The following is a 15052-nucleotide window of genomic DNA, read 5'->3' as shown; positions in this document are numbered from 1 at the left end:
AAGAACGACTGGACTTAGAACCCAGGTCTCTGGACTTGGGACCCCAGGCAGAAATGTGCCGTGCATCACCTGCCCAAGAAATTCCCTCATGAGCCTGGTGCCACTATCTGCCAGATTCTGGAATGGTGGGGCTCCGGGCTTCTCCCATTGTAGCCAGTCTCATGCCTTTCACCTCAGTGAAAAAAGCTTTGGAGCCAGGCAACCTTAGGTTTGAATCCTAGCTCTGCCACTTATTATCTGTGTGACCCTGGGCAAGTTACAGAATCTCCCCGCAAATTAGTTTCTTATCTGTTAAATGAAGATAATTATAGAACATGCCAACTCCTAGAAGTACACGAGGGTTATATGTCTAGCAGGTAGAATAATGGTCCCCCAAAGATGTCCATACCCTCCTCTTTGGAACCTGTAAACTTATGTGGCAAAAGGGACTTTGCAGATGTGATTATAAGGACCTTGAGATGGGGAAGTTATCCTGAGTTATTTGGGTGGGCTCACTGTCATCACAGACATCTTTAAGTATACAAAAGGGAGGCAGGAGAGGCAGTCAGAGAAGATGAGAGGATGGAAGCAGAGGTCAGAGTGATGTGATTGCTGGAAGGAGGCCATGAGCCAAGGAATGTGAGCAGCCTCTGAAGCTGGATGAGGCAAAGAAACAGATGACCCCCTAGAGCCTCCAGAAGAAACAGTTCTGCTGACATCCTGATTTTAGCCTTGTGTGACCCATTTTAGATTTTTGACCTACAGAATTGTAAGATAATAAATTTGTGTTGTTTTAAGCATTAAATTTGAACATGTATGGCAAAACTGAAAGGTACTTGGCACTTAGTACACAGCAACTATTCTGTGTCCCAGAATCCCAGTCTTTGGCATTTAACCCCTCGCTCCCACTGATCATACCTGCATGGTCATACCTGAGTTAAGACCTTGGCTTCAGGCAGCAGAAGTAGAGGAAGGCAGGAAATCCTTCCTCTGCGTGGCCCTAACTTGCAGATGCTGAGATGTGAGATCTCTGTTCCAGGACTGACCCAGACCCAGAGACCAGTGGACAATAGCCTCAGTGAACAGCTGGCCTGGGCTGCCAGCTGACCAGCCCAGCATTCTACCTGTTTGGGCAGTGGGAGGGAGGCCAGTCCACTGCTAGGTCAGCTTGCAGGTGTGTTTCTCAGGCCAAGAGAGGTTCCTTTCTTTTTGGAGATAGAGCTTGTCCCCGCCAGCACATGGGGGCTCTTAGAAGGTTAAAGGTTGGACTCCAAGTAACCTTAGAAGATTACTTGCCACTGTTTTACCCTCCTCTTTTGTTTATTATTGATTATTATGGCTAAACCTAGTATTCAACATTTGCACAGTTCTTTAGTGGCCAAAGCACTTTCACGATTAACTTAATATATCCCTGTAAGGCTGGCAGATTAGATATTCTCCTTGTTATTTTTGTCTGTTAGAAGACCGTAGTTCAGAGCTGCCAAGAACTGCCCTGCATCCTATTTGGTGTTGGCAAGACTGGAAATCAGGAGGCCTGGCTTCTAGCTCTTTGGTAGTTGCCCACTGCCCCACCATAGCCCTTGTGCTCTGCTGAGGAATTCTCATCTTCCTGGCTCTGGCCTTTGAAGGCACTGGGCTGGGGAGTGCTATTTGACAGCATCTTACTAAGCAAGAAGGTTCCTTTTTAAATAAACTTATTCACTAGTATGACTACTCCTTTTCACTAAGTTATTTGGCTTAAACTAGCCCAAGCCCCTCAGTACTAATATTTTGGAGAGGAAGGAATCTTTCAAGACAGAAGCCTAAGGGAAACACTACCACCACCAATAAACTGGGTGCATCTCAGAATCAGACCTGTCATTGTTAGAGGATCAAGTGCCCATGGATTAGATTAGCTGCTTAGTGGGTGCAGGGCCCACTAATATAAGTCCTTTGTCCTATAACCCTCTTCTGATCTTGGGAGTCTCCAGAGTAACTGTTTCTGAAGTAGGCCACCAAGTGGCTGCCCTTGGGTCCCCTGACACATGTGGGGGTGCTGCTAGCTGACTACAGGAGTGGATTTTGCTCATTTCACAATTTATGTCCCAATGTCATAATGGTCAGTCTGTACTGGGAGGACTTCCTCCCATTAGGCCTGGCACATAACAGACACTCAACAAATATTTGTTCAATGAATGACACTGGCATACTAAAGGAAGGGTCACCAGAGGGGTAAAGGGGCCCCTGAAGGAATGGGCCTTGGAAGGAGACGAAAAACTCTTGAGGTCAGCTCTGTATCATAAACCCGGTTCAGAACATTTAATGAGAGCGTGTGGTCGATCAGGATGGAGTTTGGGAGGTTTGGATTGAGTAGGGAGATAGGAGCCCTGCTGTCATTATGTCTTTTTAGCAATTTTGTCACAGCTGTTGGTGATGAGAGCCCCAATGTAGACCACAGGACAGGGTATTGTAACCAACAAAATGTAAGACTCTCTCCTGCCCTCCTACTTAGGAGATAGGTGATGACAGAGCTTATCTGCGACCAGCACGAGTGGAGGTCTGGCTCCTTGGGAGGCACTCCGGCCTTCGGAATTTTTGACGTCTGCAGTCAGAGTGGGGTGGGGGCTACCACAAAGTCAGAAAGGTCAGGAAGGATCTGTCAGCATGGCTTCTGTTTTCTAGAGCTCAGATCTCTGGGTCTACATCCAAGAGGCAATGCCAATTCCTCTGTGTTCATCCCAAAACACCCTGGCTGACTTCAGGAGGGAGTGGCCCCTATTCCAAAAAGTTGTGAGAAGTTGCCGGAAGGCATCTGGGTAAATCACTGATTGGTTCCAGAGACACCCGGCCTTTCATGGGAGTGTGTATAAACTCAGATGATTTTCGGAAGACCCCGCTTGTTCTCAACAGGCCCACCAAGACTTTCTCGTCTACCAAGGACTCAAAAGCTTTTTAAAGTTCCCTTTCAATCTTCTTTCTAGAGAATCAGTATTTCCAGCTTCAGTAATGTTTATTTGTTGAAGACCTTCAATCGGCTATATCTTAGCCATGCCTGGGGTCTTGCTGGAAATTCTACCCTGCCCTTGGTAGTTCAATTATGGGAAAAGGAAAATGATAGGAAAAGTCCCCTTTCTATCCTAACAGTGGGCTGACTGGGGTCACTTCATAAAGGCCCCCAGGTCTTTGAGGACCTTCTACTCCAAAAATACCCTCTCAAGGAATGTTTTCCACCTGACTCAGCAAACTCAAATGCTCCCTCCTGAGAGGGCAGAGTCCAAGCTAGGTGCGTGGGGCCAAGTATGGAGCTGAGTTCAGGCTTCTAGAGAATGCTACTTTTACAAGGTGGGGTGAGATAATGCACTGCTCGAAGGTCCACCCTCTGCTTGGTAGACTTCTTCAGCCTCCACCCATGTGGATGCTTCTCCCAACTAGACTCTGAACCACAAGGCAAATAATATAGGAACAGAAGATGGTAATCAGGTTTTTATTTTCACAATCCCCTAGTGTCCAATTAAGTTACTAGCTGTAAGTGCCCACAAAAAAGGGACTATAGGTCTTAATGCAACTTGGGTCTGGAGAGTTTTTTTAAATCCTTTTTTAGTTCAACATAAATGAGAAAGCAAAAAATACTTCTGACATTTTCAAAGGACAGAAATAGGAAAGTATATTCATATACATTCAACATATACTGAGCATATTGGTTACTACAATACAAAGCAATGATTTTTCAAAAGTGTAGTTCGCAAGATGGCACGGTTAACAGGCTCACTGGCTTCCCTCTGGGTGGTCACTGGAGGGTGGCAGCTGCTGTCCCGTCAATTCGGTCCCATGTAAACAGGACAGGCTGGGGGGTGGGGGGCCAGTATGGGGCATTGGACTCGGACCCCAAAGAAGTCAAACTGTTCAGGCTTTCTCGGTAGCCTCCTTCTGGTGAGTAGCCGGTGGCCCCACCAAGTGGAGGGGAGACTGGAAACCATGAAAACCTGGGAAATATTCCAAGAAAGGTTCTTGCACTGCAGAAACCCATCGAGGGATATCGGGTCCAAGAGCTGAGCTGCCAATATCAGTGAGAAGGACAAGCTGCATGGGGATCCTGTCAGCAACATCAGGATGGCCATGCTGGGCACCCGCTTTCTTCTGTGCAAATTCAGGATGAAAGACTAGGAGGGGACTGGAGACCTTTTACTCTCCTTTCCCAGAAAGAAGGATCATCAAGAGTCAGAATATTTAACATCTCTTTCTTGTTTTGAAGATTAAAGGAGATCCTTTGTCAGCACCCAGCCTGCAGAGAAGACTTTGGTTTCTAACAGTGAAGAAAAATAATGACACAAACAATAGCTATTGCATATGCACTGCTTCAACTAGGGAAAGGAGACCACTACGTCTGTCACCGGCACAAGTAAGAACTGTTCACAATTACAATTGTAAATAAAATACTTTGAACAAAAGGTGCAAGTCACAATTCAAATAGAACAGAATCTGGTTAAACATTTCTCTTTTAAACCAAAATTACTTTTGTTTAATTAATTAATTAATTAATTAATAATAATAATAATATCAACATTTACCAAAAACAAGTCTTACATGATCAAGAATTAAAATAGGGGCTGAGGATGCCCAGGGAGGAGGAGAAGGGTAAGAGAGAGGCAGGGCCCAAGACAGCCTCCTAGTCTTCTTGCCTGTGACAAAGAGGCTAAAAGGGAAAAGTGTGTGTTTGTATATATATATATATATATATATATGTATATATATGTGTATATATATGTGTGTGTGTATATATACACATGCACACACACATAACACATATATAGAATATGGAGAAACAATCCTTTTTATAGCACAATATAATGAGAATGTAGTTGACACAAAAGCATAGTGTACCATTGTTGGGTGTTCATGAGTAGAACCAGCAGGATGGTAAAGGACTCTGACTTTCCAGGTTATAAGAGGGGAACTGAGTTACACACCAAAGAAAAGGCTCACACTGAGATATTCTAATCGGCACCCCATCAACTTCAGGTCACTCCCAGCCTCCACACTAACATTTTGATATGATCTTGGCTGGACCAGATTATGTTCTTCAGTAGATGTCAGCAGTAAAGACCTCCCCAAGTTCTAGGCTTGGTGTTTCTCCTTTGGCTCTCCAAGTGCCAGAGACCACCACCCTTTCCTCTTTCTGTTTTCCCAGCCACTAAGATTCCAGAGGATGTTATCCTTTAGTTTTTGCTCCTGTGGAAGAGCAATGCAGAGGGCTGGAAGGTGCTCTGTGGATGGAGGCTGGGGAGTGGAGTGGCTCTGGGTCTCCTGGCCTCCCTGTATTCTAACTGCTTTGCTTTTCTGTCTCAAAAAAAGGAAAGGAAGGAAAGGAGGGAAGGAGGAAGGGAAGGAAAGGAACGGAAAAGAAAGGAAAGGAAGATAGAGAAAAAAGAAAGAGAAGTAAAAAAAAAAATTAAAAAATCCAAACCCAAATCCAAACCCAACCGAACCAAACCACCAACTGCAATACACCAAATACACTTTCACAAAAGGTGGCAAACGTGGATTTCCTGTTTATTTCCTTGGTGATTTGGTCATACAAGCAAACGTGGCAACACCCCCTCAGAACCCAAAAGAACAGCACATTGATGAACCAAATGTGATGAAAGGAGCTTCGACATTCTGGGTGGAGAGAGACACAATAGCAATTTGGCGCAATGCTGCTAGATACTGTTGGTTTAAAGTCAACCTTTTCATTCCCGAGCTATATGCAAACCTGCAACAGAGCAGACAGCGAAGAATTAGTATGAAAAGAGAAAGACTCAACCATTGCACTGGAAACTTTTTTTTAAACAGCCCTGATTTTTTTTCTTTTTGTAATGCAAGTGCCTAACTTAAACTTTGATTGTTGAGGCATCCATTTCAAAGAGGCATCTACTTCAAAGACTATCTTGAATAAACATATTGGCAGCTACACTACTAGAGATAAGGAGCAGGTCCCCTCCAACTGAGACTCCTTTGTTTTAGAGATCTTGGTTGATTTCAATAACTGACCATTTGGGCTACTTATTTGTTTTCTCTTCTCATGCTTTAAATTCCTGCCCTTCTATGTTTTAAATTCACAAATACTGAGGCCAGGAAACCCCATGCCTCTACCCTTGACCCCAATAAAAGCAGAACTCCAGGCCTATGCATAAGCTTGGCCTCTCCCTCTCTACCCGAGATCTTGCTGTGTGACCCTAGGTGTGCTGTTTCCAGTTCTTGCGAATAATAAACCTGCATCTTTTCAGTTTTCCGAAGGTTACTGCTGAAGGGTGCCTTACAATCATAGTAAGAACCACAAAGACTGGTCCCGCCAGAGCATTGGTTATTAATAGGCTGAGACCAGTAAAAAACAGACTGGTTCACTTTACCTCAGGTATTTTAAAAAGTCTGCCATATTGAGACTCTAATTCGGATTTGCCAGACAGATGAACTTTCATCAAGTCTTTTCTGTCAGAGTTTTCAAAGAACCAATACTACCTACTAGATTCGTTTAGGCATTACTCCAGCCAAACTGGCCAATTTACTGGTTTTCTACCACTGGCCTCTGATCGCCTACCTATTTCTCCTGTCTAGAATATTCTGACCCTTGCAGCACAACCTTAAAACATACAGCTGGATGTGTTTTCTTTCTGGGCTTTATTCTTCAGGACTGAGTTCAAGGACTGCCTCTGCTCCTTATTATCCTGACCCCAGAGGTGCCCGATCCTCCAAGCCTATAGCTCACTTACCATCTCTGTGAAGGCTGTTACAGCACCTATAAGACATGCGTGTTATCCCCCATAATTAAACCAAGTGACGACGGCCAGCATTTCTTCTATATGCTCCTACCCATACCCCTAAACAGCTAGCACAATGCTTAATGACAGAGCAGGGAGATGGGAAGACCAGGAGGGAAACAGTGGTGTTGTGGAGTTCACAGGAAGCAACGTCCCTGATGGGATCAGGGTCCTGGCACTGGCCAAAGGGCTGGGGAGGCCCTGGCCTGGCCCCGGCCTGGATAACACTTACTCTTAGCTCCTGTTACACGCCTGCCTGTTCCATGCTGAAGGAGACCTCAGTATGCTTGTAGCTGAGCAGTATGTCTGTCATACACGTTGACGGGTAGCAAGAGGAGTTCAAATGCTGGCCACCATCAGTCAGGTCTAGGTGCTCATGACCTCCTAGGCTCTCCCTGCATTCTGCAAGACAAGAACATGTGAGACTTGCAGGGAGCTGGGGTGGTAGGCGGGCAAGAGCGAGAGAGGAGGGAGATGTCTGAGTACCCACAGCCTGACTGCCAGCCCTAAATTCTAGCTCATTAGCAGGCCCTCAGCGGGTTTAGTGACTGGGGGCTGGAGACCAGGATTCTTCCTGTCATCTCTGGAGTGTTCGTTTTCCCCCTTTCCTTTACTGTCTCCCCCTGTCAAGCCCTACCAACAACTACAGTGTGGGAGAAGACAGAAAACACTGTTCCTCCGGACAGACTTCCCTCTTTAATGGAGAAGATAATTTTGCTGCTAGTTTGGTGCTTACTGGGCACTCTCTGTGATCTAGGCATTGTACTAAGTACTTTAAACTCACTAAGCCAACTGATGCTCAGAACACTTTCTAGATTATAGGCTCTATTGCTTCTGCCACTTTACATAGGAGGACTCTGGGGTTCAGAAAGGCTAAGTGCCTTGCCCATGCAGCCTGAAAAGGGCGGAAGCAGGATTCACTACAGACCTGTCTATTCCAAGGCCTATGCTTTGTATCTATTATTCCCTTTACTGGTTCTAAAGAAAGGCAGACATATTCCTATGGACACAGTGCCCTTAACAGTTATTAAAGGAGTATCATAACAAAGCATGTAAAAAGAAATGTAATACCCCTGCATTCAACCAAAAGATGTATTCCTTTATGTACTCATGCTGGGTGGAAAAGAAGTAGGGAAGAGTAGGGAAGAACCTGTTGGTGATGCTGTGACATCCCATGAACTCTTTATACAGAAAAAAAGGAGCAGTCACTGGTGAAGATGGAAGCGGGGGCTCCAGGAACTTTTCTGGGGTGCCCCATGTGTAAGGCCCCTTACCCTCATTTTCCCCATCCTGAAACTGTTGGCTCCCCATGAGCGAGGACTGACTGAGAACTGCATCTGACATCCGGGCAGAACTAAGTGCTTTCCCAGCCACGAGACTCATTCCTGGCAAATTATCTAGCTGCACCTGCAGGAAACAATTAGGAAAAGAAGTAAGGATACCAGAGAACGTGCCACTCACAGGTGACCCGTAGAGACAGCTGTTCCCTCTAAAAGAGCCCAGGCAATGGGCAGCCTCAGGCACCACTCCCAAGCAGTGTCACTCAGATTCCCTCTTCGGTGCCATATGAAGGGGAATGCTGAACAGTGACAGTGTGAGAAGCTATCACAGCTTCCCCCTATGGAGCAGGTTGGGTGGAAGAGGGTACGGTGGATCTCAGCTGGTGGATGGACGCCGTTGACAGCTATATGGCCTTCCGAAACTAGGTTTCTGACCTATCCCCATCAACAAGAACAATCTGTCTTAGGACAGCACAGTCTAAGAGAACTCTCTGTGAGGAAGGAAATGTCTACTGCCCTGTCCAATATGGAGTTGCTAGCCACAAGTGGCTCTTGAGCACTTGAAACGTGACTAGTGTGACTGAGGGACTGCATGTTAATTTCCATGTGGCTCATTGCTACCACATTAGACAGCACTGCCCCAGGAAAGTGGAGCTTTGCTGAGCCAGGTTAGCTCCCGTTATCTGAGTGAGTTCAATGCAGCTGCCAGAAAAACCACCAAGAGCCTCATGGTTCATTTTCTGGGGCTTGAGAGTGTTTGGGGAGAAGTTTAATAGCTGAGACTAGAGGAAATAGATGGCAACTACTCTTGATTCTTCAGTCTAAAATTTGGAGTATAGATTCTGAGATTCTACTGGAGTTAAGGGCTGGTCTGTTAGGGTGATTTCAAAGACACATTCCTTAGTTCACAGAGGTGCTAGACTCTGGATGAAAACTGTAGGAGCACATGCTACCCCACATTACTAAGTTCTGATTTCAAGGATGGGATTGGTTGGATCCTACTTCTGAGAAGTTGGAGGGGACCAACATACATAAGCATCGTCACTGTTCTGGATTGTGTGGTGTCTCTGGAGAGTCCGGGGCCTGTGGTGCTCATTGACTGAGGGGCGTGCTGGATACCCAAGTCCATTGTGATCTGGCAGCTCTAGTGCTTGTCGTGTAGAACTTCTATCCATGCAGTTCCCTATGACAGACTCTGAGGAGACAGAGCAAAAAGGGTCAGCAGACCTAGATTTTCTCTCAACGTTGTCAATGCCTATCAAACAAATGTATTGCAAAGGACAATGAACAATGGTGAGACCACATGTACACTATCTACTAATCCTCAGTCACTGATGATGGTGCTTAGAGGAGCCTGGACCGGCCTGCCAACCCTAAGTCCTATAGCAAACTTGAGCCTCCTTATGAAAGGATCCTGCCCTTAGGAGAAAAATCTCACATATTGGCTGCTGGCTGGATCTCACCAAATCTTTTCTTTTTTGTTCATTTCTCTGTTGACTTGACAGTGCTATGCTCCCAAACCTAGATGTACATAAGAATCATTCTTGAAGCTTTCAGGAACCTGTAGCCTTGGAGGATGGCCTCCATTCTGTGGATGCCTTCTCTCTCCTTCCTTGGCTTCTAGCTCAGTGTACCACCTTAGCCCTCTCTCTCCTCTGCTTCTCAAACTGCTGCTCCCAACTCCTTCCATGGCTCCTCCACTCTTTGCATTTCTATCCTTGACCTTCTCTCTCCCCACATGTACTTTGGCAATATCATCTATTTTCATGGTTTCACTTATATTGCTTCTATATAAAGAATCACTGAAACACTGAAGTTCCAGATCCATAGCTCCAACTGTTTACTAGATAGCTTTTTAATGGATATCTAACGAACATATAACACTTAACATATCTAATTCCAAACTCATCAACTTCTCCCACAACCAGATCCTCCTTTAGAGATCCTTATTTTGGTGCCCATTTTCCCAATCTAGGTGTGAGCTCTTAAGGTCCTTTACTCCTTACTTCTTTACTCCTGGTTCTGCATCACCATGAGTCTAAAGATTCTACCTCTGCAATGTTGGTCATTTCAGTCCCTTTCTTTCCAATCTTACTGCTCTGTTAAAGCCTTACCTTATCACCTCTTGCTTGGATTACTACAATAACCTCTTAACCATCCCTCTACCACTATCCTACGAAGATTAATTTTTCTATAGGGTAGTCTAAAAACCTGATTTTCACACCAATTTCCCAGCCTATCTTATAATGAGTACCTCATACTACTCTTCCCCATATTCTAAGCACTAGTCAAATGGGACCACTTAACTCCTCACCCATTCACAATTTTATGCATTTGTCCTTGTTATCCCTCTCCATGGAAACGTGTGGTTCTTCTACTTCCATTCCTGCCAATCTAAATCAAACCATTCTTCCAGGTTCACTGAAAATGTTATCATCTTTATGAAACTTTCCTTTTAAAACATAGATATTTCCTTCCTTTAAGTGTCAGAAGACTTTATTGAATTCTGATTACTCTAACATTTTTCCTGGCACCATGTTCAATTGTATATATCTTGTAATCATTCATAGTCAACTGTAAGTTCTTCGAGGACAAGAATTGCATCTTATGCACATCTGTGAGCCTTCAGTAATCCAGAACACTGTCCTATACCCAGTATTTAATAATTATCTCCTTAACCGATATTAATAAATGTTTTCTCAATATGGGTTAGTATCCTGTTATGGTCATGCAACCCTATGGACTGGATTTTGAAAAGGAAAAGGAGTTCAAGAGGAATAAATATTTTTTTCTCGACCAAACATGGTCAAGAAGACTACCAGGGCCACACCGAAGTTGATAAGATTCTCCTGGTTTCACATGTGGCTCCAGTCCTTAAGAGCCTGACACCTGAACAGGTGTTTTATTTGCTTGGTTGCTTTTTTGGGTAAAATCTCCTTGGGAACTACTGGGTCTATCTTCTGATAAAATATACATTGGTAAGACCAGGTTTTAAAATAGTGTTTAACAAGAAACATAGCCCCAGTGCTAACTGTACTGTTCCAGTAGCTATTTGAATAATAGCAGTAAAGCACACTGCTTGTGTTGTGGGTAAAGGGTTTCAGGTCTCCATATTCAAATGGTCTCCCTTTAACAACCTAGGTTAGGCCTGGGCTTAGGGGCTGAGGTAGACTAGGAACTGAGGGGAGCTGACGTGCACATTGCTGGTAATGCAAAACATTCTGGAGAAAATGAGAGGAAGGGGAGCTTCCCCAGTACCAAAGATAAAAGCAGTGAGCAATCTTTTGAAAGTTTTATGGACAAAGAGGTCAAAGGAATAGCCAAAAGTCAACTCTTTTGCTACTAAAAGCTAAAAGACAGCAGAGGGAGGAAGATAAAGAAAGTCTACACCAAGATTTGCTCTGTGGGATTAGCTTACCCGTCTTACCCACCCAGCCCAATTCCTCTCAGTGGGCATGGATCACGTGCTGCCCCCCGGGCCAAACAAAAACCATTGGCAGGAAGTGGTGCAACAATTGCTTTATGCAGCGATGTACTGGCTCTCTTCTGTTTTGCCAAGAAGCAACATGAATAGTTGCTTCTTACTTTTTCAAAATATTTTCTAATGCTTAGATTCTCTTCTTTCATGGCTAGCACCATCCATTTAATTTTTTTACGGATTAAGGAACTAGATGCAAATCATAACAGCTGTACCTCCCTGCTCCCTCAAAGAAAAACATGAGAGTTCTTCTGTTTAAAGATTTGTAAAGAATTATTCATTATCGAACATGAGAAAATAGGAAAGCTAACAAAGTCCTGGTTCTTGATATTTAATTCTTTTCCATCTCTTCTAGAATCCTCAATGTGTTTGTTTGATATGCATGCTAAGTCACCTCTCTCCCTCCCTTTCTCTTTTTAAATTTATTTTTATTCCTGAAAATGGGGTTTCTCTGAACCCAAACACCCGCCCTTCCTTTTGGCCCTGCCTTTCGGGAAGTCACATGGATTCTGTTCTCTTTGTCTGCTTTCCTCCTAGTCATCCCGTCTGGTGCCAACACACCTGAGGTATCACAAAGACAGAGCCAAGCTATTGCTTGACAAATCATGCAGTGAGACTTCCTAACTTCCCAGCCTCTTAGAGCTCATGAGAACAAGCTCTGAGGTGGGGAAGGCCTGGGCTTGAATCCTGGCTTCACTAGGATCCTAAGGAGTACCTGACTTTTCTGGGTCTCAGTTTATCTGTAAAAAAGAACTTAACTCCATAGATACGTAAAGTGCTTACTAGAGCTTGGCACACTGTAAGAGCTCAGTAAAGACTGGCATTCTCATACTCATTTCAGAGATGTTATTTCTGAGGGGATAGGGCATACTGAGCCAGCTGACAAAAACAAACAAGTGATTTTATCACAGAACACTACTTCCAGAATTATGGGGACAATCCACCCATATGCAAGCGAACAAATGAGTTAATGAAACTTTAATTTCCAGAGAAAACGCCTCTGGTTCAGAAAAGACAAATGTGTCAAAAACTAGATGAAAAAGGAACTGGGTGACAAACAAACCAGGGCTCTGTCTGCTCAAGTTTCAGTATAATCCATGGGTCAAAGATCTAGAAGAGCTAGCATCTTTTGCTTGGCAGATATGCTCGGAAAGTATAGAATGGGAGGTGAGGAGGCATTAAAAATAGTATATTAGACTAGGGAATCAAGACACTTTAAGTCAGGATGCAGCTCCATCACCAACAGAATGTATGGAATTGGGAAAGCCATTTTTTTTCTCTTTTAACCTCTGTTTCTCCATCTTAAAAATGACAGGTGTCTTGGGGCTCAGAAGATAACACATGTGAAAGGGTCTTTAATAAATGATGAAGGACTACACAAGTAAAGTATGACTTTTAGTAAGAACATTGAGTCCCAAGTCTAGAAGTCCTTTCTGACATTTTAAGATGAGACCTACTGACCAGTTGGGGGTGGAGGAAGGTGCACATAGAATCACCTGCTGACCAAGGGACATAAAATTTAGGCTCAAATCTTTGGCATCCTTTATGCCAAGCTCAGTAACTAGAGGAAATGTCAAGCTTAGCAGACAGAAGACTTCTGAGAGCAGCATTCTCGGGTATTTACCATAATAAAGCTGAGAGAAGAGAGGACGATCATCTGATCATTCAAGGGAAAAAAATACACAAGGAACACAATGCACACCACCACCTGCCTGGGGAACTCTAGGGCAGCTTGCACAATTCTCTGTTGAATCTGTCAATGTTGACTTGTCCTTACTCATTTACTGGGTTTTAAGGGAAGAAAAAATGAGATAAATGACATGTGTGCATATTCTCATAGGTTCTGCGGGGGTAAACCCTCCCAGTCAGTCATTTTACCCCTCTAAGAGGTCCACTAATATTGCTGAAGCTGATTAAGCTCAGAGAAGATGTGGTTTTCTTTGTGAGTTCAAGTTTGTAATCTGTGTAAACTGGTTATGCTGTTGTACTTACTTATTTACAAAGTAAAAAAAAAAAAAATCGAGTATATGGATTAAAGAAGGAAAATAAACTTTAATTCTACTTCTAGAGTGGCAGATAGGGAGATTATAGGCAGCATGGGGCATGGATAGCCCTGAAACTTCTACACATTTCAAGCAAATCTTTAGCATGCTGCCTGCTTGGTGCCCTGATATACAGCCTGGCTCCATACTGGTTGGTAGCAAGCAACCATAAAGGAAATAGGTAACTATGAACACTGATATGATGGCATTTAATTTTCCTTGACTAACACTAGCCATCCCTGTTATCTACCCTTAAATTTTAGAAAGATCACATTAGCTCTACTCTTTATAATCATAGTTGCTTAACTATGAGGATACATTATGAGAAATGCATTGTTAGGCAATTCTGTCATGCAAACATCAAAAAGCACACTTACACAAACCTAGATAGTAGAGCCTAATACTCACCTAGGCTATGTGGCACAGCCTATTGCTTCTACCCTGCAAACCTGTATAGTACGTTACCGAACACTGTAGGCAATTGTAATGCACCGTGCTAGGACACTACAACAGCTATAACGTCACTAAATGATAGGCGTTTTTCAGCTCCATTATAATCTTATGGAACCACCACCATATATATGCGGTCCGTCACTGACTGAAACGTCATTGAGCAGCGCAGGGCTGTGTATCTCTTACAGCACTCTTAGGTAGCACTTCATGTTAAAGCTGTATATGAGACTGTCTTCCTTTCCTCCAATAGTGTTTAGGTTCCCCTAGGGCAGGTTCTTTAGCTTTTCAGCTCTGCATTCTCCACAGCACCTACAATACAGTCTGTGCAACCTAGTCATTCAATAAATTTTGTTGAATTTCCTCTATCATGTAAATAACAAATGAAGTGTTTTGAAACTAGAGTATGACTTCACAGAGGTGGAGGAAAATCATTCAAAGAAACAGCAGACAACCTTCCTATCCAAAGAAATAAACAAATGTGAACTTACCCCACTTGCCTGCAGGGTGGTGGGGGCAGAGCATTATAACCCTTTCTTGGCAAAAGCGATGGATTCTTTGGTAATGTTAAACTGTGAGCTCACAAGTTTTTAAATGAATACAAAAAATCGTGTCAGGTTAAAGCAGGGAGATTGTGAAGCCCCAATTGTAAAAGGGATCATAACATATATGTCTCAGGGTCATTGTGAAAAAAAAATATGAGTAACTGAGTTGAAAGCACCCTGCATGGAGCAGACTTACCATAAGCATTAATCCCACTCTCCTTCTCTTGGGGGGCATTCAGCTTACCCCTAATTGCACAGATGAAGAAAGAGAGGAGGAGAGATTACATGCCAGGCCCAACGTAACAGAGGGAGCTCCGATGTTTAAGGTTAAGGACAATGGGGATGTCCCAGGGTGCGAAAAGGTTTTAAACACACAGGTATACATCCCTGAAGGGATTTTAACTCTGGAGCAGCATCAGGCTTCCTCAGACCATTAGCTTCTCTACTGCATTGTTTCATTATGCAGGATTCTAAATCCATTCTAAATGCACATAGTAAGTAA

The 15052-nt window shown here is 43.7% G+C and overlaps 1 protein-coding gene across 5 annotated transcripts in view; it reads right to left on the bottom strand.

Moving 5' to 3' along the window:
• Nucleotides 1–3426: 3426 nt before the first annotated feature.
• The window catches only part of SIK3 (SIK family kinase 3), a 212998-nt gene continuing 201372 nt past the window's right edge, over nucleotides 3427–15052 (bottom strand). For all 5 annotated transcript variants that reach the window (XM_036220935.1, XM_016134918.2, XM_036220937.1 and 2 more), the window contains 4 exons: nucleotides 9067–9230; nucleotides 8030–8162; nucleotides 6988–7157; nucleotides 3427–5710 (listed from right to left, as the gene is read on the bottom strand). In XM_036220935.1, coding sequence (XP_036076828.1) covers nucleotides 7000–7157; nucleotides 8030–8162; nucleotides 9067–9230 — 455 coding nt within the window. In that variant the 3' untranslated portion in view covers nucleotides 3427–5710; nucleotides 6988–6999. The remainder of the gene's footprint in view (nucleotides 5711–6987; nucleotides 7158–8029; nucleotides 8163–9066; nucleotides 9231–15052) is intronic.

The sequence above is a fragment of the Rousettus aegyptiacus genome, unplaced genomic scaffold (genome assembly GCF_014176215.1).
Source record: "Rousettus aegyptiacus isolate mRouAeg1 unplaced genomic scaffold, mRouAeg1.p scaffold_m13_p_5, whole genome shotgun sequence".
In the NCBI taxonomy this organism is placed as follows: domain Eukaryota; kingdom Metazoa; phylum Chordata; class Mammalia; order Chiroptera; family Pteropodidae; genus Rousettus; species Rousettus aegyptiacus.
This window is presented reverse-complemented; position numbering and strand designations above follow the sequence as displayed.